The sequence below is a fragment of the Myxocyprinus asiaticus genome, chromosome 33 (assembly GCF_019703515.2).
Source record: "Myxocyprinus asiaticus isolate MX2 ecotype Aquarium Trade chromosome 33, UBuf_Myxa_2, whole genome shotgun sequence".
NCBI classification, from domain to species: domain Eukaryota; kingdom Metazoa; phylum Chordata; class Actinopteri; order Cypriniformes; family Catostomidae; genus Myxocyprinus; species Myxocyprinus asiaticus.
The window spans coordinates 27335451-27362489 of NC_059376.1; the positions used below are offsets into that span (position 1 = coordinate 27335451).

Genomic DNA, 27039 nt, shown 5'->3' on the forward strand with positions numbered 1-27039 from the left:
TTGTTTTACTGAGATCTAAAATAATATTCAAGAAATTATAACATATGTGCATCTTGGTCTCTGAGATGGGTAAGACTGGAAAGTTAGAAAGATATTGGTGGATGTTTTACTAAGATCCAATTGTGATATTAATACATGTCCAGGATGGCATAGGAATCATCTTTAGTACAGTGTGCTGGTGTGAAACTGAGTGATAAATTAGTAAACAAAGAAAAAAAAATCTAAAATAAGCTTTCATAATTTCATGTCTCTAGTTTCACAGTAACATGTTTGACCATTAATCTCTGATATTAAGTTCCATCGGTAACACTTAACAATAAGGTTCCATTCATTAACATTAGTTAGCAACATTAGTTAACATGAACTAACAATGAACAATTCTTAAGCATTTATTAATCTTAATTTCAACATTTACGAATACATTTTTAAAATCAAAAGTTGTATTTGTTAACATTAGTTAATGCATCATGAACTAACAATAAACAATTGTATTTTTATTAACTAACATAAAAAAAGATTAATAAATTGTGTAACAAATATATTATTAATCGTTAGTTCATGATCCCTAATGCATTAACTAATATTAACAAATGGAAACTTATTGTAAAATGTTACCACTCCATCTTGTTAAAACAGATCAGAACAGAAAATTTCAGACATAAGATAACATCATAGATCATAGATCTATGAATGGTAGATGTGTTGCACATCTAATTGTAATTCAATGTCAAAATATATTTGCATATTTTTCAACATGTTTGCATAGAACCTCCATTTATTCAGGATTGTTTTGTAATAAGACCTGTTTAATACAAAGAAACACACACCCAAATTGCTAACTGATGCACTATTAATAAAAATGATTTAAATAATTAATTTAAGTTTATATCTACAATGTTCTAGTCTAAATTTAACCATAGCCTGCTTGTTTTCAATCACTTAATATATATTCATAGAACACACTCAATATTTTCTACCTGCCATTTTTCTTGACCATTATAAAACTCCTTATCAGGGAAATATCAATGTATTAATGGAAGACCTTACTTAATACAGGTGCTCATCAATGAGACAAGAAATATTACTGATGTCATATCTCAATTCAGTAAGTACAACCTTGAGCTAGTAACTGGCGGTATGCTTTAATACAAGCACCACCATGGTACCAGTGCTTAAACGGATCACCACATCATAAATGTATATACTGAACAAAGCTAGCAAACATTTCCTTCCATACAACTGAAAAGAACCCACAACCCTACAAAGGACAAGTGGCTATAGAAGATGGATGGATGGACAACTGAAAAGATGGTGTTTTCACACTGTTGAAGATTAATACCAAAGAGTTAAAGTCTGCACGATGACCAAGTAAATGAATAAACATGCAGTACATTTGTTTTCAGTTTCAATACCAATATATATTTGTAGCAGCTGACACTAAAAAAACAACATCCTTGACAAAGTAACCTAATTCCAAAGCAGTATAACTGTCTTCTGTATACAGTTTTGTGTGGAGTGTACCTTTTACTTAAGTAAAAGTGCATAATCAAACAAAATCAAGAGGGAAAGTTGAAGAATCACAAAGATAAAAGCCCTACAAACACAAAACACTTCAGTGAGTGGCATTTCAAGAGCTTGATCTGAACAGATTTCTGCTCTGTCCTGAAACAAACATACTATGCATCATTTAAAAGTACTTTCAAATCAAAATTAATTATGGAAAAGACAACATCTAAAAGGTGTTAGCCCTCATCAAGCATATGAAGAACAACATGATGGCAGTAGTAGTAGTAGTAAATGATAACTAGATGATAATGGTGTAATGTCCTATATTTAAGAACAGATTTGAGTTAAATAAAAAGGCTCCTCACAATGTGAGAAAAAGTCAGTATTCAAAGTCAATATTTGTAAAGGTCCTTTACAAAATTAATAATAATAAAAAAATCCCATGGCACCACCAGCACCACTTAGATATGTGCATTCTCTCCACTCAGGAGGGAATTCTGGAATTTACACTCCAGTCAGGTCCATGAGTGTGTAACTTAAGTCTTGAGTTCAGTACATGTCTTTATAGATCTCTTGTAAAAGCGGGTGGAGGGAGGTCTCGGATTCAGTCTTTTTGATCATTTGAACCAGCTGGGCATTCTCTGTGACCAGCTGTCTGAGGTCGGCCATCTTCTGAAGCAGTTTGGGAAAGAGATGAGGAGAGTCGGGGTGGTGCACCTGAAGATGCTGGTCCAGAGCTTGCAAGATGCCATCCTGGATCTGCTCTACCTGCTTCACGTTCATCAGTCCAGGACGATCTAGTGCAAAGAGAGACCATCCTCAGCTACTTTTTTTTTTTTTTAATAAGCTATTTTACCAAGCAATTTGAATAGAGTTCATTTACATCTAGTATAAACATAAATAAGTGTGTTTCCTGTTGTTTTAACAAATGAGTACTTAGCAAAAGCTTTTCATCTTATTTTTATATTATTTTTCTCAACACAACCTATTACAAATTCAGATTCCTTTGTAGATGTCAATTGTATGAATAACAACAAAGGAAATACAAAAACAATTCTGGTCCAACAGAGTTTCTAAGGCTACGTCTATATTCATCTGCATACATTTGAAAACAGCGTTTTCATTTTCGAAACGCTCTCCATCCACACTGCCGTTTTCCAAATGTTGCTAGTCCACACTGAAACGTATGAAAATGCTTAAATCCCTTTTCTGAGCATGCGAAAAATCGCTGTTGCATGTACAGTCTGAAACGCAATTGTCCTCGTGTTCCGTCGCCGAACAGCAATTCCGAGTAAACTTCCCATCGCCTTTGAAGGAATGCAATGTGAATGTTGTATAAAGTAACATTAATCTTTAACAACACTATCAAAATGAATGTCAAGCACAACAACGTCCCTATAACACTGGCCGCCATCTTGATTGTGGTTGAATGGATCACATGACTGCGTCACTTGACAACAAATACGTCATTGTTTTCAGATATCTCCATTTTCCCAGTCCACACTACAATGTGTAGATGTTGTTTTCAAATGTATCCACTTTGGAGAGCGTTTTCATAAAGCTCAGATTTCGCTGACAAAAACGGCGACTCAGTGTGGGCGGAAGGACAAAAAGTAGAGAAAAAGATACATTTTCAAACAAAAATGTATTAGTGTGGACGTGGCCTAAGACGTAGTCCACATTAATCCACATAAATTTTAAAATGCATCTTTTTCTCTACATTATGGCCTTCTGCCACACTGAGACGCTGTTGTAGTCCAGCGAAAACTGAGCTTTTCGAAAACGCTCTCTCAAATGGATACATTTAAAAATGCTATATTTGTGTTGTAGTGTGGATTAGGAAAACTGAGATATTTCGACTTCATGCAGCGCTGCGCAGACCAATCGGCGGTGGACTTGAAGCAGTATATGCCTGTTAGAAATGTTGTCCCCCGACTGCAACAAGCAAATCACACCTGTCGGTAAGCCGAGATGTAGTTCAAGTCAAACATACCTAAAGACGTATTTGTTGTGAAGTGATGCAATCATTTGATCTATTCAACACAAAACAATCATGATGGTGGCCCATGTTGTAGTGGCGTTGCTGTGCCTGCCATCCACTTTAATAACATTGTTAAAGCTAAATGTTACTTTTTACAGAACACGAGGACAATTGCGTTTTAGGTGTCCGACGGAAATGACTCAGGGCCACTCTTCTCACTTTTTTTTTTTTTTTTTTTTTTTTTTGCATGTGCAGTAAGGGGATTTAAGCATTTTCAGACGTTTCAATGTGGATGAGCAACTTTTGGAAAATGTTTGAAAACTGCAGTGTGAACAGAGAGCGTTTTGAAATGTAAATGCTGTTTTTAAATGTATCCGGATTAATGTGGACGTAGTTACCAACATCCACACCTTTACCTCCACACAGTATGATGGCTGCCACAAACAGAGCAAGGTCGCTGTCATCAAGCTCCAGTGCATTGAATTTGACCGCAAACTCAAACTTGGGCTCCATGATCTCACTGAAAGGTTTGCGCAGACTACGCAGGAACTCTCTCGTCACAAAGCCCTTCCCATTGGCCACCAGCAACCCGTCTTTATTCATGAGAGATGGGAGCATTGCAAATATGGCCTCATGGACACCGTATTTTAACAACGTTACCTGAGAGATGAAGTGGGAGTTTGTATGTCAATACCTAATTGATGACTCAAAGTTTGCAACAAATGGCATGAGCCATAAATTTATGTTTACATTTATATTTATTCATTCAGCATAGGCTTTTATCCAAAGCGACTTACAAAGAGGAAAAAACAATGCTTGATCCTACGGAGCCAACTATGTTAGCAGTCACTATTTTTTCTTAATCTAAACACAGCAAATAATTTACAACCATAAACAAAAATTTAATTGATAGATTATTAATTACAATATTCAGACCACAATTCTAATTTTCATTGAGAATTCAGCAGTGGACAAAGGATAAATGGATGTTTCTCACCTGATCGTTAAGAAAGAGATCCACAAATCCAGGGATGTTTTTGGCAAACTCTGTGAGTTCTCGTACAGTTTCCACTGTTGTGCACTGGCAGCGGTAGAAGACATGAACCCCAATCTCCTTGTTTGGTGGCGCTCCATTAAGCTGGTTCCAGACCAGCCCGTTTTCTGCCTGCCATAGTGAGTCCATATCATGGATCACAAATGGCTAAAGATAAAATTAGAATATAATTAAGGATTGAAAAAGCAGCAGATCAATCATATAAACAAAACTTGCTTTTATTTTACTAGTTATGGCAATCAAAGTTTAACAATAATAAATGGTGACCCTTGCTTCCAAGGAAAGTGCTTTTTCAAACCGATATTACATTGTAAATCTGCAAAAGCTACCCCAGCAAGCTAGTTAAATAATGTCCCACTGAACTTAACCAAGCTGCAATAAACCATGTTAAAACCGAAATGGTCTGAGGCTTCTCGCTAAAAGCATACCGCTGTGCAGCTAGTCTTGCCCGTCAAAATGCTCCGTGCTTTCTTCTTGGTCATGTTGAGGTTCCTCAGGTAGGCGGTGTTGACGTGCTTGGCCATGGTTTTGAGGTCAGCCCCCACAGAGCTTTGCAGGTTCTCCCCAGTGAGAAGCCCTGCCACTAACTTCTTCTTCTCTGCCTCTGGCATACGTCCATACCTGATCGCTGAGGGAAATAAAAACAAGCTCCATTTATTTTGTGAAACAACATAACCCAGCATATATTCCAAATGCAAGCAGTAATTTATGGTCGCATATAAAGACCTCACATTTTAGAGGATGCAAGACGCATGGTAAATTTCTAAGCTGCCCTTCATGGATGCTTTAAATTGTGTTTGCATGTATATGGATCACTCACCATCGTGGGACATGCCCAGTGCCAGGCACTTCTGGAAACGACAGTACTGGCATTTGTTCCGGCTCTTTTTCTGGACTTTGCAAGCACGCTCACACCGCTCGTACTCCAGCTTCATACGAATGGTGCGTCTGAAAAATCCCTTAAAAATATATATATATATTTTAAAAAGAAATACGTCACTTTGTCACTGGAAATCAGCAAGGCACATATGCTTGTTGACTGATGAATTATTAGTGCAACTTGTATACAGAAGTGCAACTTGTCCAGTGATTTAAAAAAAGGTCAAAAATACACTTTGGACTGCAGAAGTATGGTGCATGACTGATAAAAAAAAAAGAAAAGTGACTGCAGTAGTTTCAAGCGCTGCAAAATTACCTTGCAGCCTTCACAAGCATGTACTCCATAATGAAATCCCGAAGCTTTATCTCCACATATGCGGCATTCAACATTCACGCCTAAATTGTTGGGGTTGTCCCGACCCAGCCGTAACTGATCAGACAATGATAGAGAAGGGGCCTGTAATGGATCTGTGAAAAATACAGAGACAGAGACTACTTATACACAGCTTAAAGACTTATTGTTGGTTTATGTCATTTTTTATTTTAAAAGCCCCCCACATCTGTGCTACCAAATCAAGTGCTGGTACCACCATCTGTAGAAACATTCTCACAACATTTTCTGTGGTTTTAAAGGGTTAAAAGTGGCTTTACCATAGTTGTGTATGATAGGAACTACACATGCACCAATGTATTGGCCAAACTTTGGTATCTGTACCGATTAAAACAATTATCTGCACAATTGGACACTGGCTGATTGTTAAAAATCAGTCGATAATCAGGGCCGATTATTTCCTGTCAAAAGGGACAGGAAAAACATGTTACACAATTAGTCTGATGATGTTTGTGAAAGAAAACTTATTTTGTGTGGAATTATTTTAAATTTGGATAATTCAGAATATTCAGAATTCAGATAATTTGAGCTAAGAATATGAATGCAAGTTAATAATGTGCTTTTTGTTTCAGTATTTTGTTTATAACTAGACCAGTTATTTTAAAACATTGTGACAGAGAGAATAAAGCTATTTCAATTTCTTTCGAAGTTGTGTATTTAGGTATCGGTGATTTGAAGCATGATGGCATAAAAGAACAGAACCACTGAACAATCGGTATTGGCAGATGGCGTTTTAAATACAAATTGTCAATAAGTGCATCCCCAATAGGAACTATTTCTTATTATTTGTGGAGATGTGTGGTAAGAATAAACACAGAGAATAATGCCAGTTGTGTAAAAGCCACAGCTTTGTGTTTGAATATGAGAAGTAAAACTACTGTGGACAGCACACTGTGTTCATGTGACAAAGTCAGAATAATGCCACAAATGGCATGTCACCCTACTACTGGCTCTGATGTGCCAAAGCACATTTTAAGACATTTTACCTGGAAAAGTTTGAGCTGTTATGGGAGCAGTGCTGTTTTTTTGAGGGCTCTCCTGCTCTGCTCCATCTCCATTCTGAAGATTCACCCCCCATGATCCCTTGCTGCCAGATGAGACCTCTATTCCTGTAGCATCAGACGCCTCACTGCCTTCCTCACCCGACGCTGAGCCCGGCTCCTGAAGGTCCGACATACCTCCACAATCCGAGGATACAGACTCACCCTCCTGAGCAGCTATCCATGTTGTGTCTTCAGGAATCTGTGCAGAGTTTAAGTCTGGCCGTGGAGAGGGCTGGCCCTCCTTGATTCCTGTCAATGTCACATGGCCTTGGGCCACAGGGCCGTCACATTTCATTTCTGAGGTAGGTTGCTCAATCTGTTCCATGGTTCTCCTGTCTGGCCACTAAAACTCATAACCATCCATCACGTGACATTGTCACTGTTCATAGATATCAGAAGACAGAAAAAGAGAAGTTAATTACTGCAATAGTATGTCAAACTACTCCACAGTGATATGACTATCAAAACCAGACCATCTTCATGATCATCCCACGTTTTATCCAATATAAGGGCTTTCTGTCAGTCCATACGCAAGGTCTTACATTGCAAATAATTAGCAGAATGAAATAAGAATAATTTGTCTCAAATGCTCAAAAACAACATATATTTTCAAAGTTGTGCATAAAGACACTCTACATGAGAAAAAAATACACAAATGTAGAATATCTGCAACTGAAGTGGCTAACTAACTATTGTCTTGCAACTAACATGCATTTCTCTTTCTTTCTTCAGCTTTTCATTCATTAACCACTTCCCACTACATGACTTTTATCTTTTTGAGTCAGCAATTACAGGTCATTGGTATATTTAGCCTACACAGTGTGAGAGGTAATAAATCCATTGAGACTCTACTTGGTTGTTTACTTTAAAAGATAACCCAGCAAAGAAAGCTTCCGTGGAAAGTTGGTATGACTATTAGGTGAAGACATACAAAGACTTTGTTGTTACAAAGTTTACATAATCAAACATCCTTAAACCTGATCAGGTGGCCCAAAAAATAATTAACAGTATGTATCAAAGAAAATAAAAGGAAAATTAACACCAAGAAGTGCATAAGGAAATGGGCTCCTCCTTTCTCATGTGACAAGAACTGACACTGAAGACAGTGTGCATGTTCCAACTAGGCTTTAAATGTGCACTCGTTCAAATTCGAGTTTAAATCGAAAAAACTCGTTTAAATTTTTGACTCGTTCAAAAAGATTTACTCAAAAAGAAAATAATTTTGAAACATATGTATAAAATCATGAGCACTGACATGAGATGATGACTCCAGCTCAGTCACATCAGTACACTTATAAATGGTGTTTTATTCTACATGGAGAGGGTCCCCTCATGGGGGCTGCCATGTTAGGATCATATGACCAGCTAAATACTACCCGCTTAATCTCAGTAACCCCCCTATTATTTGACACTTTAACGCATGGATTAAATTATTCATGGCTGATTGTGAGTAGTGAATTTCTACAATGGCATCGGTAACAGAATACTACAAACCTTTCATTTACATGACCTGTATTTAATATACAGTATATGGGAAAAGGCATTCAGTCACAGTGCACAAGCAGGGTGTGCATACATTTTAAAATTATATAAAATAAAACCACTGTGACCAAACAAAGTACATCATATTTGCTTTAAAAATACCATGTCGTTGAAATAAAAACATTGACGAGAAAATGTTTCTAACTTATAACTTATTTGCATGAGCAAACAAAATAAACCATAAGGTTTACTACACAAAGGCCGAGATAAATTGTTTCATGTGGTAGAGTGTACATTTCCAGTAAAGGTGTTAACTGAATTCACTAAAACACCTGAATGTGCATAATTAAGAGTTCACCATACATGGGTAATCTGTGTACTGGTACTGTACTGTCACCACCCATTAAGCAAGATGAGGCACACAGGGGGAAGGGGGGCTCGATGATTGAATGAGGTCACATCCTTGATGCCTCTCAGTGTGGGAGACATCGATAACAGATGTGAGAGTCTCTAGTCATGTGGAGGATGGACACCACTACCAAACAGACTGCGTTTGTAATCCTTGGATTCTGACAAGAGGATTACCCAGTGGTCACATTAGGATTTGACTTACCCATAACAAAGACAATAGAAATTTAACAAAACATTTCAGTTGTTACTGAAGCACACCGGGGAGCTTGGGAAAAGACCTAGCCTAATGTATATGTACAGGCTTTATGTTAACTGATACACAGTAAATGGGCCGATAACAAAAGCTTTGAGCCACTGTTGAGACTTGTCAGCAACCAGTTGTGCTGGCTCTAAGGGTATCTACATTGTACTGAGGTTGCATGCAAGAGCCTACCCGCTCAGAGGAACTTAAATGAGTCTCAGTGTGTAGGTTTTGACAGACAAATATTCCAGTGTCTGGACCCTTTCAGTTAATTCATCGATGTTTTGAATAGTTAAAGACAAGAGTACTGAATTAATGTGAGACAAATGTTGACCAATACTCTCTTTACCTACACTATTAAAGTGAAACATGCCTGACTTCTGTGTACACAAGGTCTAGGTACTTCAACATGAAGCCTTTCAAATACAAAACCAAACTTTTCAATCATTATCTCTTTCTTGTTTTAAAGCTTCCTTCAATCTCCTAACAATGACGCTGCCTGTTTGATCCAGAAAACTGTGAACTTGACATGACAGCTGCAGGCAGTGCTCAAATTTGCCCGAGATTGTGTTACTGTAATTGGCAGAACACCAGTGTTTGAACCTTATGAAATTAGAATGCTACTGGAAAACAAAGTAAAAATAGCTGTTCTATGAAGAATGTATTGACTAATGTATCCTGGATTTCCTGGTCTACCAGTTAATAGTTAGCTGTAGAATAGTTTTCCTGGACAGTACCTAGCTTATGGATATAGGATACAGCTGGTAAACATAAAGTAATCAAGACCAAAAGTCCTGACATACATGTGATAACCCCATTGTTGATGAACCTTGACATATTTGTGATTTTGACAAATAATAAAAATTATTTAAAAAGCTAGTCAGACTGAGAGCCACATAAGCATTTCCTGACAGACAAACCAAATATAGCTAAGAAAAGCATCACAACAAACGTTTCTTGCCACGGTAACATTAACCATCCAACAGACTACCGCATACATTTATCCTGCTATGAACACCTACAGTTTGTTATTAATGGACTGAAGCTAATATGCGACATTATTTAAGCAAACCAGCTGAATTTTGGCTAACGAGCTATTCTGGATTACCTTGGTTTTACGTGCTAGTGTCGAAGTTTCCAAACGGTAGATGAAATATAAATATAGTCTTCGTATGTGGCGATAAGTTGATTTCAGACTCAGAAGAGCTCATAGTCCGTCGGTTTGTATTAGTTTTGCCATCACTGTCCCAGTGTATTTCAACCCACACATGCTAGCTTGAGTTTAGCAGCAGCTAGCTTAATGCTAACATGTTTTTCTTCTTTTTGCTGACGCTGAAAAAAATATCTTTGCTAAAACAATTAATGTTTGGTACGTTTGAAATCAGAAATATAGGTGTCTGCCTCCGATATTTATGTTATATCCACTTTACAGGAAAATCATTTTTGAAAACGAAGCAGACGATAGCCAACGCGCTGTTATTCTAACACTAACTTTTGCTCAATCTGGTCTAGTAAATCCATTCACTTTGATTACTCGGTTGCCAAGGATGACAGAGAAAAATGAACTAGAAAAGCTGCGCGCGCGTGTCTGGGCGTGTGTTTATGTGTGTATCTTTCGGCTGCAGGGGTCGCTCCTCGGCCTACAGGCATCTACTAGTCAAATGAGCAAACTCTTTTGACCACTGGCATCTAGGACACCCTTCAGTACGCCAAATGTGAAAGAAAGCGCCGTCAGAGTAATATAAAGAGCTGAACGTGAGTGCAACACATTTCCCACACCGCAGCTTTCACGGATGAGTTAGTCACGTGACATGTATCTGTCCATCAATAGCTGCTCGATTCCAGCGGTTAGTTTAGTATTGTTGTCCTTTCAAGGTTTTACAGGCGTTTGTGTAGTAACAGATGTAACACATGGCGTGAATGTTACTGGTAATGCAAGGTGGTTAGACTTCATGTCATTCAAATAAAATGTTATTTCCTGCATTGTGAAACAGGCTAGTCCATTCAGATCAATGGCCCTCTCAACAACTGGCCATGTCTTGTAGGCTAATAATCATAACACAGATTAAATATTTACAAAAATATTAATTAAATGACCATAAAATAGATGCGAGTTTCAAGTGTTCCTGTAGATGGGGCCAATAAACAGGAGCTTATAGTCAAATAAATGCAGCTCAATAGACTTTACAATACATTGTAAAACAAAATGTATTTATACATGATAAAATATGATATTTAGCAGATTGTCCAAACCGCTCCTTTCCATACAACAAAGCAGGATGGAAAGGACACAAAAGTACCATAAAAGTGACGTGTGCTATTTTCCAAATCTTCTAAAGCCAAATGATAGCTTTATGGGAGGAACAGATTGAAATTTTAGTTATTCACGATTTTGCCTTCTAGCTCTCAAATCTCACTAACGTTTTGGCTCTTTTTGTTATTATTTATGTTGTTTTGTAGCCAATAGTTGTTTCATGTGAAGTCACCTTTAGGGTGATCTTTGTCCCCTTTGGTCAAGTTAAACCCTGTTAACTACATCTCAGTTCACTTTGCACTTGTGTAACTGAAATTGACCTAGAATCAATTACAATTTACTTTCTATGTGCTGTGTTGTTGTATAGTCTTTTCTAAAAAAGTTTATTCAATTAAAATGATTAAGTAGAAACTACAATATTTAAATAGCAAACCTGAGTTATGTTTAATTGCATAGTTACCATAACTTAAATAGTTAAGTTCACTCTATATGAAAACCAAGTTAAGTGAGCTTAATAACACAAGTTTTGGAGACACCATTACTCAATTAAATTGAGGGAGTTTTTTAAATCATTTGAGTAAAGTCAGCTTATTTGGGTTTTCAGTGCAGCTATATGCACGGATTATAGAGTATTGTATAGTATAGAGTATTGTACTTGTATTGGTAGCTTAAAGCAGGGGCGTTATTAGGGTTGGAGGAGATTAGAGGCCCCAGAGGACACCTCCCCCCTCAAAGAATTTTGAAATACTTTAAAATGTGTATGTAACAGGTAAAGGATGGGCAAGGAGGAGGCGGGAACCAGCTGAACCATCAACATAAACTATTAATGCAAAAATTAACTTAAAAGATAAAACATAAGGACACAGACACACATGCAACGTGGCCGCATGCGTCTCTCTCTCCAACCGGTGTCTCCGCCGCCCCTCAACTACTCTCCCGCTGACCAGCTGATTCAGCACCGGTGGTGCGCCATCACGGCCCGGCCACACCCTCCTCCTCATCACAGTGTTATGACTGGTAGTGTATACTACAACAACACCTTCAATATTCTGCGTTTATGCATTTTGAACACTTTGAACAAGCACAATTATGACAATCACACAAGTAAATAAATGGTGTGGTGCTAAACTGATTTTTGTTTTATTATTAGAAATTGGTAATATAATTTTTTTTACATGGCATGGAGGTAAATTACCTACTCTAATGTATTTACATTGGATGGATGACTATTCACTTGTTAACTTAAAAAAATATAACTATAGATTTAACTATAGCTTCATATTAGGAATAAATTACTTTTCTTTGTGAATTGGTTTAGTAATAATATTCTCATTGATAGCCAGTTGCTTAACGACCATGATAGCCAGTTGCTTAATGACCATGACATTTTCCCAAAAGTATAGTTTTGAGGCCACTCCAAAAGAATTCCAAATTGTCGTAAATGCCATTTCTGGTATTAAGATTCTTTAAAAAGGAAAGCAAACTCTGTGTGATCCAATGTCTTTGAGTTTAAGGAAGTTCTCAGTTCAAGGAACCCCTGTTACTGATGACAACTTTAGTAACCACTTTGTTTATAATTGTTTCATTAGAAAAACTATTAAAACATATCATTTTCAATGGATAGATCCTGTATTGATGAGGTCAACTGGAATTTGGCCTCTTCCCCATAAATTGGGGGTTGGTGGGGTTGTCAGGTTGGATGGGGACCATCCGTGGACAGCAATTTTCAGATCTCTCCAGAGATGTAAGATTGGGTTCAAGTCCGGGCTCTGGCTGGGCCACTTAAGAACATTCACAGAGTTGTCCCTAAGCAACTCTTGCGTTGTCTTGTCTGTGTGCTTAGGGTCATTGTCCTGTTGGAAGGTGAACCTTCGGCCCAGTCTGAGGTCCGGAGCGCTCTGGACCAGGTTTTCTTTAAGGATATCTCTGTATTTTGTTGCATTCAGATTTCCTTCAACCCTGACCAGTCCCCCAGTCCCTGCCGCTGAAAAACACCCCCACAGCATGATGCTACCACCACCACGCTTCACCATTGGGATGGTATTGCGCAGGTGATGAGCGGTGCCTGGTTTCCTCCAGACATGACACTTGTAATTGAAGCCAAACAGTTCAATCTTTGTTTCATCAGACCAGATAATCTTGTTTCTCACGGTCTGAGAGTCCTTTAGGTGCTTTTTTGTGTCTTGTACTGAGGAGAGGCATCATATCTGGCCACTCTGCCATTAAGCCCAGATCGGTGGAGTGCTGCAGAGATGGTTGTTCTTCTGGTTTCCGGTTTCTCCAGTCTCCACACATGATCTCTGGAGCTCAACCAGAGTGACCATTGGGTTCTTGGTCACCTCTCTTTCCAAGGCCCTTCTCCCCCGATTGCTCAGTTTGGCCGGGTCCCCAGCTCTAGGAAGAGTCCTGGTTGTTCCAAACTTCTTCCATTTAAGAATTATGGAGGCCACTGTGCTCTTGGGAACCTTCAATGCAGCCGATATTTTTTGTAGCCTTCCCCAGAACAGTTATTATTACAGTCTCTTGAAACTACCAGAAGAAGAGTAAACTGTAAGGTAAGTGTTTAAGAGAAAAAAACGGACAAAGTGGGAAAAAAATACTAAACTCATAATGTATGAACTTTATATTTGAACTTTTTAAAGATATTCATAATAATCAACACTATCACTGAAAAAACTTACTCCCACATTTTTGTGCAATTTGAGTGATTTTTACGTTGTTTTTTACTTAAGTTCTTCCACTGAATATTAGTGTATCAAAGCCATGAATCTGATCTTGTGGGTGATTGTGCTCCTGGGGACACATGTCCAGCAATCAGGTTGGTAATATTTAGTGAAAATGTAACCTATAGAAACTAGATAAATTTCCTAATACCATGCATCCTTGTACCGAATTAGAACTTACATTTACCTTTTTTCTTATACAGTTGTGGCCAAAAATATTGGCACCCTTGGTCAATATGAGCAAAGAAGTTTGTGAGAAAAAAAAATCTGCATTGTTTATCCTTTTGATCTTCCATTAAAAAAAAAAAACTCACAAAAATCTAACCTTTAATTGAAGTAAAACAATTGAAAGAGGGGAAATATCTCATTATTAAATAAATATTTTTCTCCAAAGCATGTTGACCACAATTATTGCCACCCCTAGTAATTCTTATGAGTCAAATATATCTGAAGTATATTCCCATTTATATTTTACATTTTTTTAGTGCTCCTGGGTGACTAGGAACATGAAATTGTTCAGCCATGACTTCCTGTTTCACAGGGGTATAAATACGAGGTAAAACACAGGCCAAATTCCCTTAATCATCAATCTCAGTGGGTTAGACTAAAGAATATAGTTCTGATGTGCGGCAAAAGGTTGTTGAGCTTCACAAAATGGGAAGAAAATAGCCAAAGCATTGAAAATGCCTATGTCCACCATCAGGGCAATAATTAACAAGTTCCAAACTACTGGAGATCTTAAGAATTGGTCCGGAAGAGGACGTGTGTCTATAATGTCTCCACGCACAGTGAGGAGGATGGTTCAAGTGACCAAAAATCTCCAAGGATCACAGCTGGAGAACTGGAGAAATTAATTGGGTCTTGGGGTCAGAAAGTCTAAAAAATTATATCAGATATCACCTATACTGGCAGCCAAAAGTTTGGAATAATGTACAGATTTTGCACTTATGGAAAGAAATTGGTACTTTTATTCACTAAAGTGTCATTAAACTGATCACAATGTATAGTCAGGACATTATTAATGTGAAAAATTACTATTACAATTTGAAAAAAAATTCATAACTTCTTAAACTACTTCAAAGATTTCCCATAAAAAAATCCTCCATGTGCAGCAATGACAGCTTTGCAGATCCTTGGCATTCTAGCTGTCAGTTTGTCCAGATACTCAGGTGACATTTCACCCAACGCTTCCTGTAGCACTTGCCATAGATGTGGCTGTCTTGTTGGGCACTTCTCATGCACCTTACAGTCTAGCTGATCCCACAAAAGCTCAATGGGGTTAAGATCCATAACACTCTTTTCCAATTATCTGTTGTCCAATGTCTGTGTTTCTTTGCCCACTCTAACTTTTTCTTTTTGTTTTTCTGTTTCAAAAGTGGCTTTTTCTTTGCAATTCTTCCCATAAGGCCTGCACCCCTGAGTCTTCTCTTTACTGTTGTGGGTAGTTGGTAGAATTCAATGAAGCTGTCAGCTGAGGACATGTGAGCATCTATTTCTCAAACTAGAGACTCTGATGTACTTATCCTCTTGTTTAGTTGTACATCTGGGCTTCCACATCTCTTTCTGTCCTTGTTAGAGTCAGTTGTCCTTTGTCTTTGAAGACTGTAGTGTACATCTTTGCATGAAATCTTTCAATTCTTTTCAATTTCAAGCATTGTATAGCCTTCTTTCCTCAAAATAATGATTGACTGACAAGTTTCTAATGAAAGCTGTTTCTTTTTTGCCATTTTTGACCTAATATTGACCTTAAAACATGTCAGTCTATTGCATACTGTGGCAACTCAAAAACAAACACAAAGACAATGTTAAGCTTCATTTAACGAACCAAATAGCTTTCAACTGTGTTTAGTATAATGGCAAGTGATTTTCTAGTACCAAATTGGCAATTTAGCATGATTACTCAAGGATAAGGTGTTGGAGTGATGGCTGCTGGAAATAGGGCCTGTCTAGATTTGATCAAAATATTCAAATAATTTCAAATAGTGATGGTGCTGTCTATTACATCAGCAATGTCCTGACTATACTTTGTGATCAGCTGAATGCCACTTTGGTGAATTAAAGTACAAATTTCCTTCTGAAACAGCAAAATCTGTACATTATTCCAAACTTTTGGCCACCAGTGTACATCACCACAAGTTGTTTGGGAGGGTTTCAAGAAAAAAAGCCTCTGCTCTCATCCAGCAACAAACTCAAGCGTCTTCAGTTTTCCAGACACTACTGGAACTTCAAATGCAACCGGGTTCTATGGTCAGATGAAACAAAAAAAAGAGCTTTTTGGCAGCAAACACCAGAGATGGGTTTTGCGCACACAGAAATGAAGTACCCAATGCCCACGGTTAAATGTGGTGCTGGATCTTTAATGTTGTGGGGCTGTTTTTCTGCCAGAGGTCCTGGACATCTTGTTCGGATACATGGTATTACGGACTCTATCAAATACCAACAGATAAAAAATAAAAACCTGGCTGCCTCTGCCAGAAAGCTTACAACGGGCCCTGGTTGGATCTTCCAGCAGGACAATGATCCAAAACATACACAAAATGGTTCACTGACCACAAAATCAAGGTTCTGCCATGGCCATCCCAGTCCCCTGACCTGAACGCCATAGAAAATTTGTGGGTGAACTGAAGAGGAAAGTCCACCAACATGGACCTCTGAATTTGAAGGATCTGTAGAGATACTGTATGGAGGAATGGTCTCAGGTCCCTTGCCAGGTGTTCTCCAGCCTCATTAGGCATTATAAGAGAAGACTCAGAGCTGTCATCTTGGCAAAGGGAGGTTGCAAAAAGTATTGAATAAAAGGGTGCCAATAATTATGGCCAATGCGTTTTGAAGAAAAATATTTATTTAATAATGAGATATTTCCCGTTTCAATTGTTTTACTTCAATTAAAGGTTAGATTTTTGCAATTTTTTTTAATGAAAGATCAAACGGATAAATAATGCAGATTTTTTTTCATAGCCTTCTTTGCTCATATTTACCAAGGGTGCTAATATTTTTGGCCAGAACTGTATTACATCCATTATTGAATCTCTGAAACAACTGAAACAATCCTTTCTACCAATTCTTTGTTGAAAATTATTACATCCAGTTCATCTGTGCTGCACCAGAAATGTGTCATCCTCTATTATTTCAATACATGTTTAACTCTTTAATTAATTTTTTTTTGTCTTTTTGAAGTTTCACAGATAGTGCAGTGTTTCTCAGCATTTTCCCTGTCCATGGGAAAATGTAATGATCTGCTGGGTGAGGTTGAACAGGATGACTGTTACATGAACCCCAACTATGCCTACATAGAAGAAGATGGAGTACGTAAATCTTATAGGTATGTTTAATTGATGTGGACAGGTGTTTATAATATTTATATTTTTTTTGGTGGGGATTTTTCCCCCTTTTTCTCCCAATTTGGAATGCCCAATTCCCAATGCGCTCTAAGTCCTCGTGGTCGCATAGTGATTCGCCTCAGTCCGGGTGGCGGAGGATGAATCCCAGTTGCCTCCACGTCTGAGACAGTCAACCCGCGCATCTTATCACGTGGCTTGTTGAGCGCATTGCCACGGAAACATAGCGCGTGTGGAGGCTTCACGCCATCCACCGCGGCAACCACGCTCAATTCACCACGTGCCCCACCGAGAACAAACCACATTATAGCGACCACGTGGAGATTACCCCATGTGACTCTACCCTCCCTAGCAACCGGGCCAGCTTGGTTGCTTACGAGACCTGGCTGGAGTCACTCAGCACGCCCTGGGATTCGAACTAGCGAACTAGCGAACACCAGGGGTGGTAGCCAGGTGTTTATAATATTAATTGAACTTAACAATTATTTATAGACAGTGCGCTGGAATATTATGGTTAAAGCTGAAGTGTGCAATATCTGCGCCAAACTCACACCACTGGTTAAAGAGATAGTTCACCCAAAAATAAAAATTCTCTCACCATTTACTTGCACTCATGCCATTGCAAATGTTTATGACTTTCTTTCTTCTGCAGAACACACACACAAAAAAATATATATTTTTAGAAGAATGTCTCAGCTCTGTATGTCCTCACAATGCAAGTGAATGATGACCAAAACCCAGAAGGTCCAAAAAGAACATAAAGACATCATAAAAGTAATCCATACGACTGAAGTGGTTCAATCCATATTTTCTGAAGTGATTTAATAGATGTGGGTGAGAAATAGATCAATATTTAAGTCCTTTTTTACTTTAAATCTACACTTTCTCTTCCACATTCTGGTGTGGAAGTGACTTTCACGTTAACATTCAGCCACCTACTTGTTGGAGCTGGTCAAAGGTGGAAATTTATAGTAAAAAAGGTCACCATTCACTTGCATTATGAGGGCCAATAGAGCTGTGATATTCTTCTAAAAATCTTCATTTGTGTTCTGCAGAAGAAAGAAAGTCATACACATCTGGGATGGCATGAGGGTGAGTAAATGATGAGAGAATTTTCATTTTTGGGTGAACTATCCCTTTAGGTCAATAATGTTGCTTTGTTGGGTGATCGGGCTACTAAAACAAACAGAACAATATTTTCACTGCCATAGACTCAGAGACATGCCGTTCACATTTTCTGAGGAAATCACCCTTACATTGTCTTACTTATAATTTGTTCTGCATATTATGCTGAGATAAAAGAAAGTACTTTTAACATTGAAAAAAGTTACACACATAAGCTTTAAGTACCCTGAGATACCTATGACCTGGATATATTTTATGAAGGAAAGTTTAACATATAACATATAACACATACAGTATGTTTACAGTGCATCTGGAAAGTATTCACAGCACTTCACTTTTTCCACATTTTGTTGTTACAGCCTCATTCCAAAATGGATTAAATTAATTATTTTCCTCAAAATTCTACAAACAATACCCCATAATGACAACGTGAAAGAAGTTTGTTTGAAATCTTTGCAAATTTATTAAAAATAAAAAATGAAAAAAATCAGTATTCACAGCCTGTGCCACGACACTCAAAATTGAGCTCAGGTGCATCCTGTTTCCATTGATCATCCTTGAGATGTTTCTACAACTTGATTGGAGTCCACCTGTGGTAAATTCAGTTGATTGGACATGATTTGGAAAGGCACACACCTGTCTATATAAGGTCCCACAGTTAACAGTGCATGTCAGAGCACAAACCAAGCCATGAAGTCCAAGGAATTGTCTGTAGACTTCCGAGACAGGATTGTATCGAGGCACAGATCTGGGGAAGGGTACAGAAAAATTTCTGCAGCATTGAAGGTCCCAATGAGCACAGTGGCCTCCATCATCCGTAAATGGAAGAAGTTTGGAACCACCAGGACTCTTCCTAGAGCTGGCCGCCCGGACAAACTGAGCGATCGGGGGAGAAGGGCCTTAGTCAGGAAGGTGACCAAGAACCCGATGGTCACTCTGACAGAGCTCCAGCATTTCTCTGTGGAGAAAGGAGAACCTTCCAGAAGAACAACCATCTCTGCAGCACTCCACCAATCAGGCCTGTATGGTAGAGTGGCCAGACGGAAGCCACTCCTCAGTAAAAGGCACATAACAGCCTGCCTGGAGTTTGCCAAAAGGCACCTGAAGGACTGTCAGACTATGAGAAACAAATATTGAACTCTTTGGCCTGAATGGCAAGCGTCATGTCTGGAGGAAATCAGGCACCGCTCATCACCTGGCCAATACCATCCCTACAGTGAAGCATGGTGGTGGCAGCATCATGCTGTGGGGATGTTTTTCAGCTGCAGGAACTGGGAGACTAGTCAGGATCGAGGGAAAGATGAATGCAGCAATGTACAGAGACATCCTTGATGAAAACCTGCTCCAGAGCACTCTGGACCTCAGACTGGGGCGGCGGTTCATCTTCCAACAGGACAACGACCCTAAGCACACAGCCAAGATAACAAAGGAGTGGCTCTGGGACAACTCTGTGAATGTCCTTGAGTGGCCCAGCCAGAGCCCATACTTGAACCCGATTGAACATCTCTGGAGAGATCTGGAAATGGCTGTGCACCGACGCTCCCCATCCAACCTGATGGAGCTTGAGAGGTCTTGCAAAGAAGAATGGGATAAACTGCCCAAAAATAGGTGTCCCAAGCTTGTAGCATCATACTCAAAAAGACTTGAGGCTGTAATTGGTGCCAAAGGTGCTTCAACAAAGTATTGAGCAAAGGCTGTGAATACTTATGTACATGTGTGTTTTTTTTTTTTTTTTAAATCTGCAAAGATTTCAAACAAACTTCTTTCATGTTGTCATTATGGGGTATTATTTGTAGAATTTTGTGGAAAATAATGAATTTAATCCATTATGAAATAAGGCTGTAACATAACAAAATGTGGAAAAAGTGAAGCGCTGTGAATACTTTCCGGATGCACTGTAACTTCATGAAACATTTCAGAGGTAAACTCATCAGTACTATCATGTGTTAAGTTTTAATTATTCTTATTTAAAAGTTACTATGTGACCAGACTATATGTACGTCAGAGACTAATCTTTGCTAGTTACAAACTTCATTAATCTGGCCCCATTTTAGAATTAATAACCCCTAATAAAAAAAACAACCGTTCGCCTTTCCACTTAATAAACACATTTTATTGTGGTGAACCCTCCATTAATCTGAGTGAATAAAAAAATAAAAGTTGGATACTTTCACCTTCGAGATCTCCATTTCCACTACCTGTATTTGACTCCTTAATCTACTGGATTGGCTGAACTGAAATAGGATTTATCAAAGCATCATAGACATCAAACAAGTTCTATGTCGCTTAGAATTTTTTTTTTTTATATTTGATGAATTCCAGGTGGGCAGCATGGACAGGGTGGTCTTCCTGGGGCAAGTGCTCAGTGCCTTGCACAGAGGGAGTTAGGCAAAGGTGACAGATGTGTTATGGAATTGGGTCTTGCTCAGACCCTGAGGAACTGGGAACTCTTCAAATTGAACCATGTGTGGAAAAGGACTGGACAGCAAAGCTCAATATTACAATTTAGGCATAAGAAGGTCTCAATTATGTTTCTCATGTTTTCATACATTTGTGGTTACAGTGGACGGTGGCTGGACAGAGTGGGGGAATTGGCAGCCATGTTCAGTCACATGTGAAAACAGAACTAAAAAAAGGCAAAGAACCTGCTCTAACCTGCCACCTCTATGTGGCGGCTCTTGTAACGGTGAAGCAGAAGACATTTCCCCTTGCGAAACTGAAGTAGTTTGTCCAAGTAAGGAAAGTTTGTCTCTCTCTCTATATATTTTTGAAGACATAAAACAAATTTAATCCCTGCAGACTAAATGACAATGTCCAGGATCTGTACAATTACAAAGCTTTTGACAAAACAAATAAATAAAATAAAATGATTCTGAACACCAAAAACTGGAGGAACTGGGAACTCTTCAAACTGAACCATGTGTGGAAAAGGACTGTTGCCCAGGTAAAAAGGACAGCAAAGCTCAATATTACAATTTAGGCATAAGAAGGTCTCAATTATGTTTCTCATGTTTTCGTACATTTGTGGTTACAGTAGACGGTGACTGGACAGAGTGGGGGAATTGGCAGCCATGTTCAGTCACATGTGAAAATGGAACTAAAAAAAGGCAAAGAACCTGCTCTAACCCGCCTCCTCTATGTGGCGACTCTTGTAACGGTGAAGCAGAAGACATTTCCCCTTGTGAAACTGAAGTAGTCTGTCCATGTAAGGAAAGTTTGTCTCTCTCTCTATTTTTGATGACATAAAACAAATTTAATCCCTGCAGACTAAATGACAATGTCCAGGATCTGTACAATTACAAAGCTTTTGACAAAATAAATAAATAAATAAAATGATTCTGGACATCAAAAATTGAGAACATGGTCTGTTTTGATGCCTAGCTCATGGTGGGTGATCTGCTTGGGGAAGCTGGGGTCGCTGTGGAGGGACCTTTACTCATGAAGGACACCAACCCCCAAAAGAGCTTCGAAAAAGGACTTGCACAGACCCTCTTCCATCCACAGTTCCACATGGCAGAGACTGTGAAGGCTCCGACAGTCGCCTTTGCGAAGGACTACCTTTTGTCCCAAGTAACATACTGTATTTTCTTTAATAAAGCAATAATTTAATGAATGAAATAACTTTTTATCTAATACATACAATTTTTTTTTTAAAGTTTGTCCCCAATGGCAAAAATATAATGATATACAGTACACTAATCTGAATTTTCCTCCATAGTTGATGGAAACTGGGGCCCTTGGCCAGAATTCACACCCTGCTGTATGACATGCGCGGTGGGCCAGCACAAACAAAGTTGGACGTGTGATTCTCCTGAACCCAAATATGGTGGTCTCTGCACTGTTCCCATCCACTGTCCATGTGCGTACACAATGAAAGAGTTATCTGAACAAAAATGCATGTATGATAAAGCATTTTTGCAAATTGATTGCTTAATATCCTGACAGATTGTTGAGCATTTTGACAACTAACACTTCACACTGTAAGTGCCAAAAATCTCCCTCTCTCAGCACATGGGGTATGGACTGAATGGGGTCCATGGGGTTCATGTAAACCGCCTTCCAAAAGAACAATCAGGTGCAGGAACAGGGAGGGAACCCGAAAGAGAGAGAGGTACTGTATTGGCAGAGATTTTGAGGGAAATTTTTGTGAGGGAGAGATTGTGCAACACGGCAACTGCTATGATATTGAGGGCTGTGAAAGTGAGTGCAAAGAAAAATTCTTCTAAACAAGCAGTATAGAAAGAACTTTTCCTTTTTATTTTTTTCCAAAAACTACATATACAATTTACATTAATTTCCCTTGTACAGAATATAATCTAGAGCTGCACAGTTTTAATGCATGTGTGTGATTAATGCATGCATATTTCAAACAAACAGTATATGCAAGGGCTTGGAGCCAGAAGTGCCTACGTAAGAGTATATCTGTTAACCACTGGGCTCCAAGCATTTACTGAATGCTGTGAACATTGATATAAGGTGATGGCATGTGGTCTTCATTTCAGTAAAAAAAATTATATTCCAATACACATCACACACTCAAAAAACAGTAATAATAATTTTAAGATTTACAATTTTTTTTCCCTCCCCTTTTTCTCTCCAATTTGGAATGCCCAATTCCCAATCCGGGTGGCGGAGGATGAATCTCAGTTGCCTCCGCGTCTGAGACCGTCAATCCACGAAGAACCACACATTATAGCAACCACTAGGAGGTTACCCCATGTGACTCTACCCTCCTAGCAACCGGGCCAATTTGATTGCTTGGGAGACCTGGCTGGACGCCCTGGATTCAAGCTTGCAAAAAAAGATTTACACATTTTGATTTCATGATAAAATAAATATAAAACTAAATATATTAAGTTTAATTAATATGATTTTGTTAAAATTTCACAATTAAATTGGATGCATTTTTTTATTATTTAAATGCATGAATCTTAAAAATAGGCTAAAAATTTTTTTGAGTACATGTGTGTCACCTTTCAAAACTAACATATGGCTCTCTCTCTCTCCTTTCACTCACTCACTGTTATCAGTGAAAGCTGTCTTGTCTGAGTGGAATAACTGGAGTTATAGCAAACCTGACTGTGGTTCAAACTCCGAACAAATAAGAGAAAAATTGTGTATTGTTGTCATCTCTACATACAGGTTGGAGAGTCACATCTCATCCCAAATGAAAATGACAATTTTAAAAAGTATCTATTTAAAAGTGGCAAAAAGTACTCCAGCACATTATTTAAAAAATCATAGATTGCAATACCATTACATGTACAGTTTGTGCATTTTTTATAAATCAGTTTCATTTTCTGCTGATTACGTTATCTCCCAAAGTGTTCAAAACATCCAGAATTCCATTTTTTTGATTGCAAGAATATTCCAAATCAAACACAGAAAAGGCCATGTAAAAATGTACCTGAGTGTTAGGATAAGGTTGCAGTATTCAGGTAATATAATGTTCTTATCTGAAGTATATGAATTGTATTAATTCAAAGGGAGTAGGTTGTAATAACATATTCACAATTTACCATTTCCACAGCTGTTGGCCAATAGCTGCTGAAGATAAGAGTACCGGTGGCTGTACACAGGAACCCCACCAGCAGTTGGATTGATAATAAACCTCCATTTTTTATGAAATATGTTACAACAGGAAAATACAGTTTTATTAGCATTTGTTAAATGGCATGGATTAATTACTTTGGAAGTGCTGATAAATGCATAATTTTATAAATTATGCTTGGCTACCACAATACAGTATTAAAATAATGCAATATGATGATCTAATGCAGTTTTTTTTCTTTTAGATGCTAAGGACCCCCAAATATAAAGATCCATTTGTGTGGGACCCCCATGTTAGAAAAATAGTAAACATGATATTATGAACACATGTTTGCAAAATTAAAATCACTGTCTTTTATAGTGCCGTTGTACTAAATCAAAATGTATTATTAAATTGTTACAAGGAAAATGTATACTTTTTTGTTAATTTGACAGTGTGTCTTTTTTCTATTACAGTAATGTAAGATGTTTAAACCTGAAGAGAAACATTTTCAATTAAATTCAAATTTATTTGTATAGCACTTTTCACAATAATCATCATTTCAAAGCAACTTTAAAGAGAATAGGAAGTATAGCCCTTATTTTTTTTTTACAAATAAGACATTTTAATTAAATAATATATATTTTATGCATATTTGGCTTGCTTTTTATTTTACAGTATGTGTACTTTCAGTATACTTACAGTGCACTTACCCAAGAAAGTACTGAGTACATTACAAGTACTTAATAAGGGTGAAGAGATTTAGCCATCGAAGGTAACAGTCTGCTAAAGTCACACACAAAATTCACCCAAAAACAAAGTATGCTTATATACTGGTTAAGCGTTTAGAAATCAAATACAAAAAATACTACGAGCCAGCCAGGAGTCGAACCTAGAATCTTCTGATCCGTAGTCAGACGCGTTATCCATTGCGCCACTGGCCCGACAATTTCGGAGAAATCCCACGTGTAATATGATCATTACACTATTAAAAAAATGATAAATTATAAAAAAATTACACAAATCTCGAATGATATGAAAATGTGTAAAAGAGAACAATATAAATGCGAATCCATCTGTGACTGAACAGTCCCGTTAAAAGGGATTAGGTATGCAAGGCATAACGGCAAAAAAAATAACCCCTGGAAAACCATCTATCACTAGCCGAAATAGCTCAGTTGGGAGAGCGTTAGACTGAAGATCTAAAGGTCCCTGGTTCGATCCCGGGTTTCGGCATTTTGATAATTCATTCTATGAACTGCATCTAAAACAACTGATGTTTTGGCACAGACATGTAGAAAACCAACCAACTGAACATTTTCCGTTATTCCGTTACTTGAATACAACAAAGAACACACGTGATCTGTAATACAGGATGTACAAGATACGTCTACTCGCTGATTTACTGCTGGTGATTTTAGTGCTTAATATACGAATCTTAATTGTTAGTGATAAAAGGACTGCTATACAAGTTCCTGTGACCGGTGTCCACTAAAATAACTTTTGCTGAATCACTTTCAATTAATGACGTGTAAGCCTGTCCTCCACAGTTATTATGATTCTGATTGCCTGTTTCTGGTCTCGAGACGCAATGTAACCAAAACGAGAGTTTAAACATCACATTACGCGCTAAAAATATACAACAATGCAAGTGAAATCACTGGAGACTAGAACCTAAAAACATGCGAATTATGAAATACTTCAGCGTTCAGAGAAAAACACTATATATCCAAGTTTCCGTAGTGTAGTGGTTATCACGTTCGCCTCACACGCGAAAGGTCCCCGGTTCGAAACCGGGCGGAAACAACTTTTGCCCCCACCCCAAACAATTTAGCATATAAAGGACAAATTGGGTTGAGACCCGAAAATCCACTTTCTACTGCTACTGCTGCAGGAGAGCGTCTACGGTCCTTCCAGCGCGATCCCGCCGACCAGTAGATTTGAGAGCGCCCTCTAGGGGGGGGGAAAACAGTCCTGCGCTAATCAGGCGTTCAGCACAGTCAAAAGCTTTTATAACGCCAACGCTTGTAATTTAAACTATTAAACAACACATTACAAGTGCTTTAGTGGTATTTATAAAGGTACACACCTTTAAACAGATATGAGTAAACATTTACTCGCACACCACAACACCAACCAACACAACTGACAGTCAACCAACTAAACAGACTAGCCTTATTCCTTATGAAACACTAATCTCACACGTTGTTGAACCTGTAACAAAACTACCAAAATAAACAAAACACCAAAATGACTGTCAAAATACACCGAAATAAGCTTTTACCGTTTTTAAGTCAATAATAAATTAGTTATTACAATTAGTCCGTTGACGCTTCCAAGACTCAGTTTTCCTGACAATAACCTGAGCATCAATAACGTTTTAATATGATCAAACCTTTTCAAAAACCCAAATCCATAACACAAATAAACAATAAGCAACAAATAACGTTACACAACCCAGCAGATTATTAATAAAAACAAGTTTTCGTGCGCGATCAGGTGTTTTTTTTATACCTCCGTGTCCAACACGACGCGCTTCGACGACCTAAACCTCTCGATTCATCCTCTTTGTTCTTTAAGTTTTTTTTCTTTACTTCTTACACCAACATTTAAAGCATTTGAGAAAAAACAAACAAACAAATAACCAGCTTCTTCACAGCACCACATAGGCCAATCAAAAGTCGTCCTGTTAGTGAGGTAAATTAGCGAATCTTTCATCGACGATAACGAACCCTCAAACTTTAACACTGACATTTTTTACCGTTTTTATATGAAATATAAAAATGGGAACTTCTGCTACTGATATGTAAAATGTTACCTCACCATGTACCGGTATCATCGCCGGAACAAAAATCCACGCTCTTGTCCTGTCCAGAACTCACTTTAGCCGCGAACATTTACTTTTGATCGGTACGCTGACGCCGACATGACTTGACTAATGTCTAGGGCTGGGAATCGATTCCAAAAAGAATCGATTCCTCAATTCCGAGGCATTGGGAATTGAGAATCGATTCTAAAGCTTGGAATCGGTGCCAAAGATGGAATTGATTCCGCTCGGGGAAATGGACTTGTTAATAGATT

At 38.2% G+C, this 27039-nt stretch overlaps 1 protein-coding gene, 3 non-coding genes and 1 pseudogene across 5 annotated transcripts; 3 read left to right on the forward strand and 2 right to left on the reverse strand.

The window, feature by feature from the left end:
• On the reverse strand, positions 1-26889 carry LOC127423822 (peroxisome proliferator-activated receptor delta-like). Of its 2 annotated transcripts, none has more exons than XM_051668445.1 (8): positions 26782-26889; positions 6798-7233; positions 5737-5888; positions 5362-5500; positions 4970-5169; positions 4485-4688; positions 3904-4147; positions 1-2303 (listed from the first exon to the last, which is right to left on the reverse strand). In XM_051668445.1, the coding sequence occupies exons 2-8, from the start codon at positions 7177-7179 to the stop codon at positions 2056-2058; spliced, it is 1569 nt and encodes a 522-aa protein (XP_051524405.1). In that variant the 5' UTR covers positions 7180-7233; positions 26782-26889; the 3' UTR covers positions 1-2055. The 2 variants fall into 2 exon arrangements, with proteins under 2 accessions (XP_051524405.1, XP_051524404.1); XM_051668444.1 differs by lacking the exon at positions 26782-26889 and adding an exon at positions 10097-10533.
• On the forward strand, positions 14006-26764 carry LOC127423825 (properdin-like; annotated as a pseudogene).
• Positions 24830-24902, reverse strand: trnar-acg (transfer RNA arginine (anticodon ACG)). Its single transcript has one exon. It is a non-coding gene; the product is annotated as a tRNA-Arg (tRNA).
• Positions 25122-25194, forward strand: trnaf-gaa (transfer RNA phenylalanine (anticodon GAA)). Its single transcript has one exon. It is a non-coding gene; the product is annotated as a tRNA-Phe (tRNA).
• Positions 25692-25764, forward strand: trnav-cac (transfer RNA valine (anticodon CAC)). The gene has a single exon. It is a non-coding gene; the product is annotated as a tRNA-Val (tRNA).
• Positions 26890-27039: the final 150 nt, after the last annotated feature.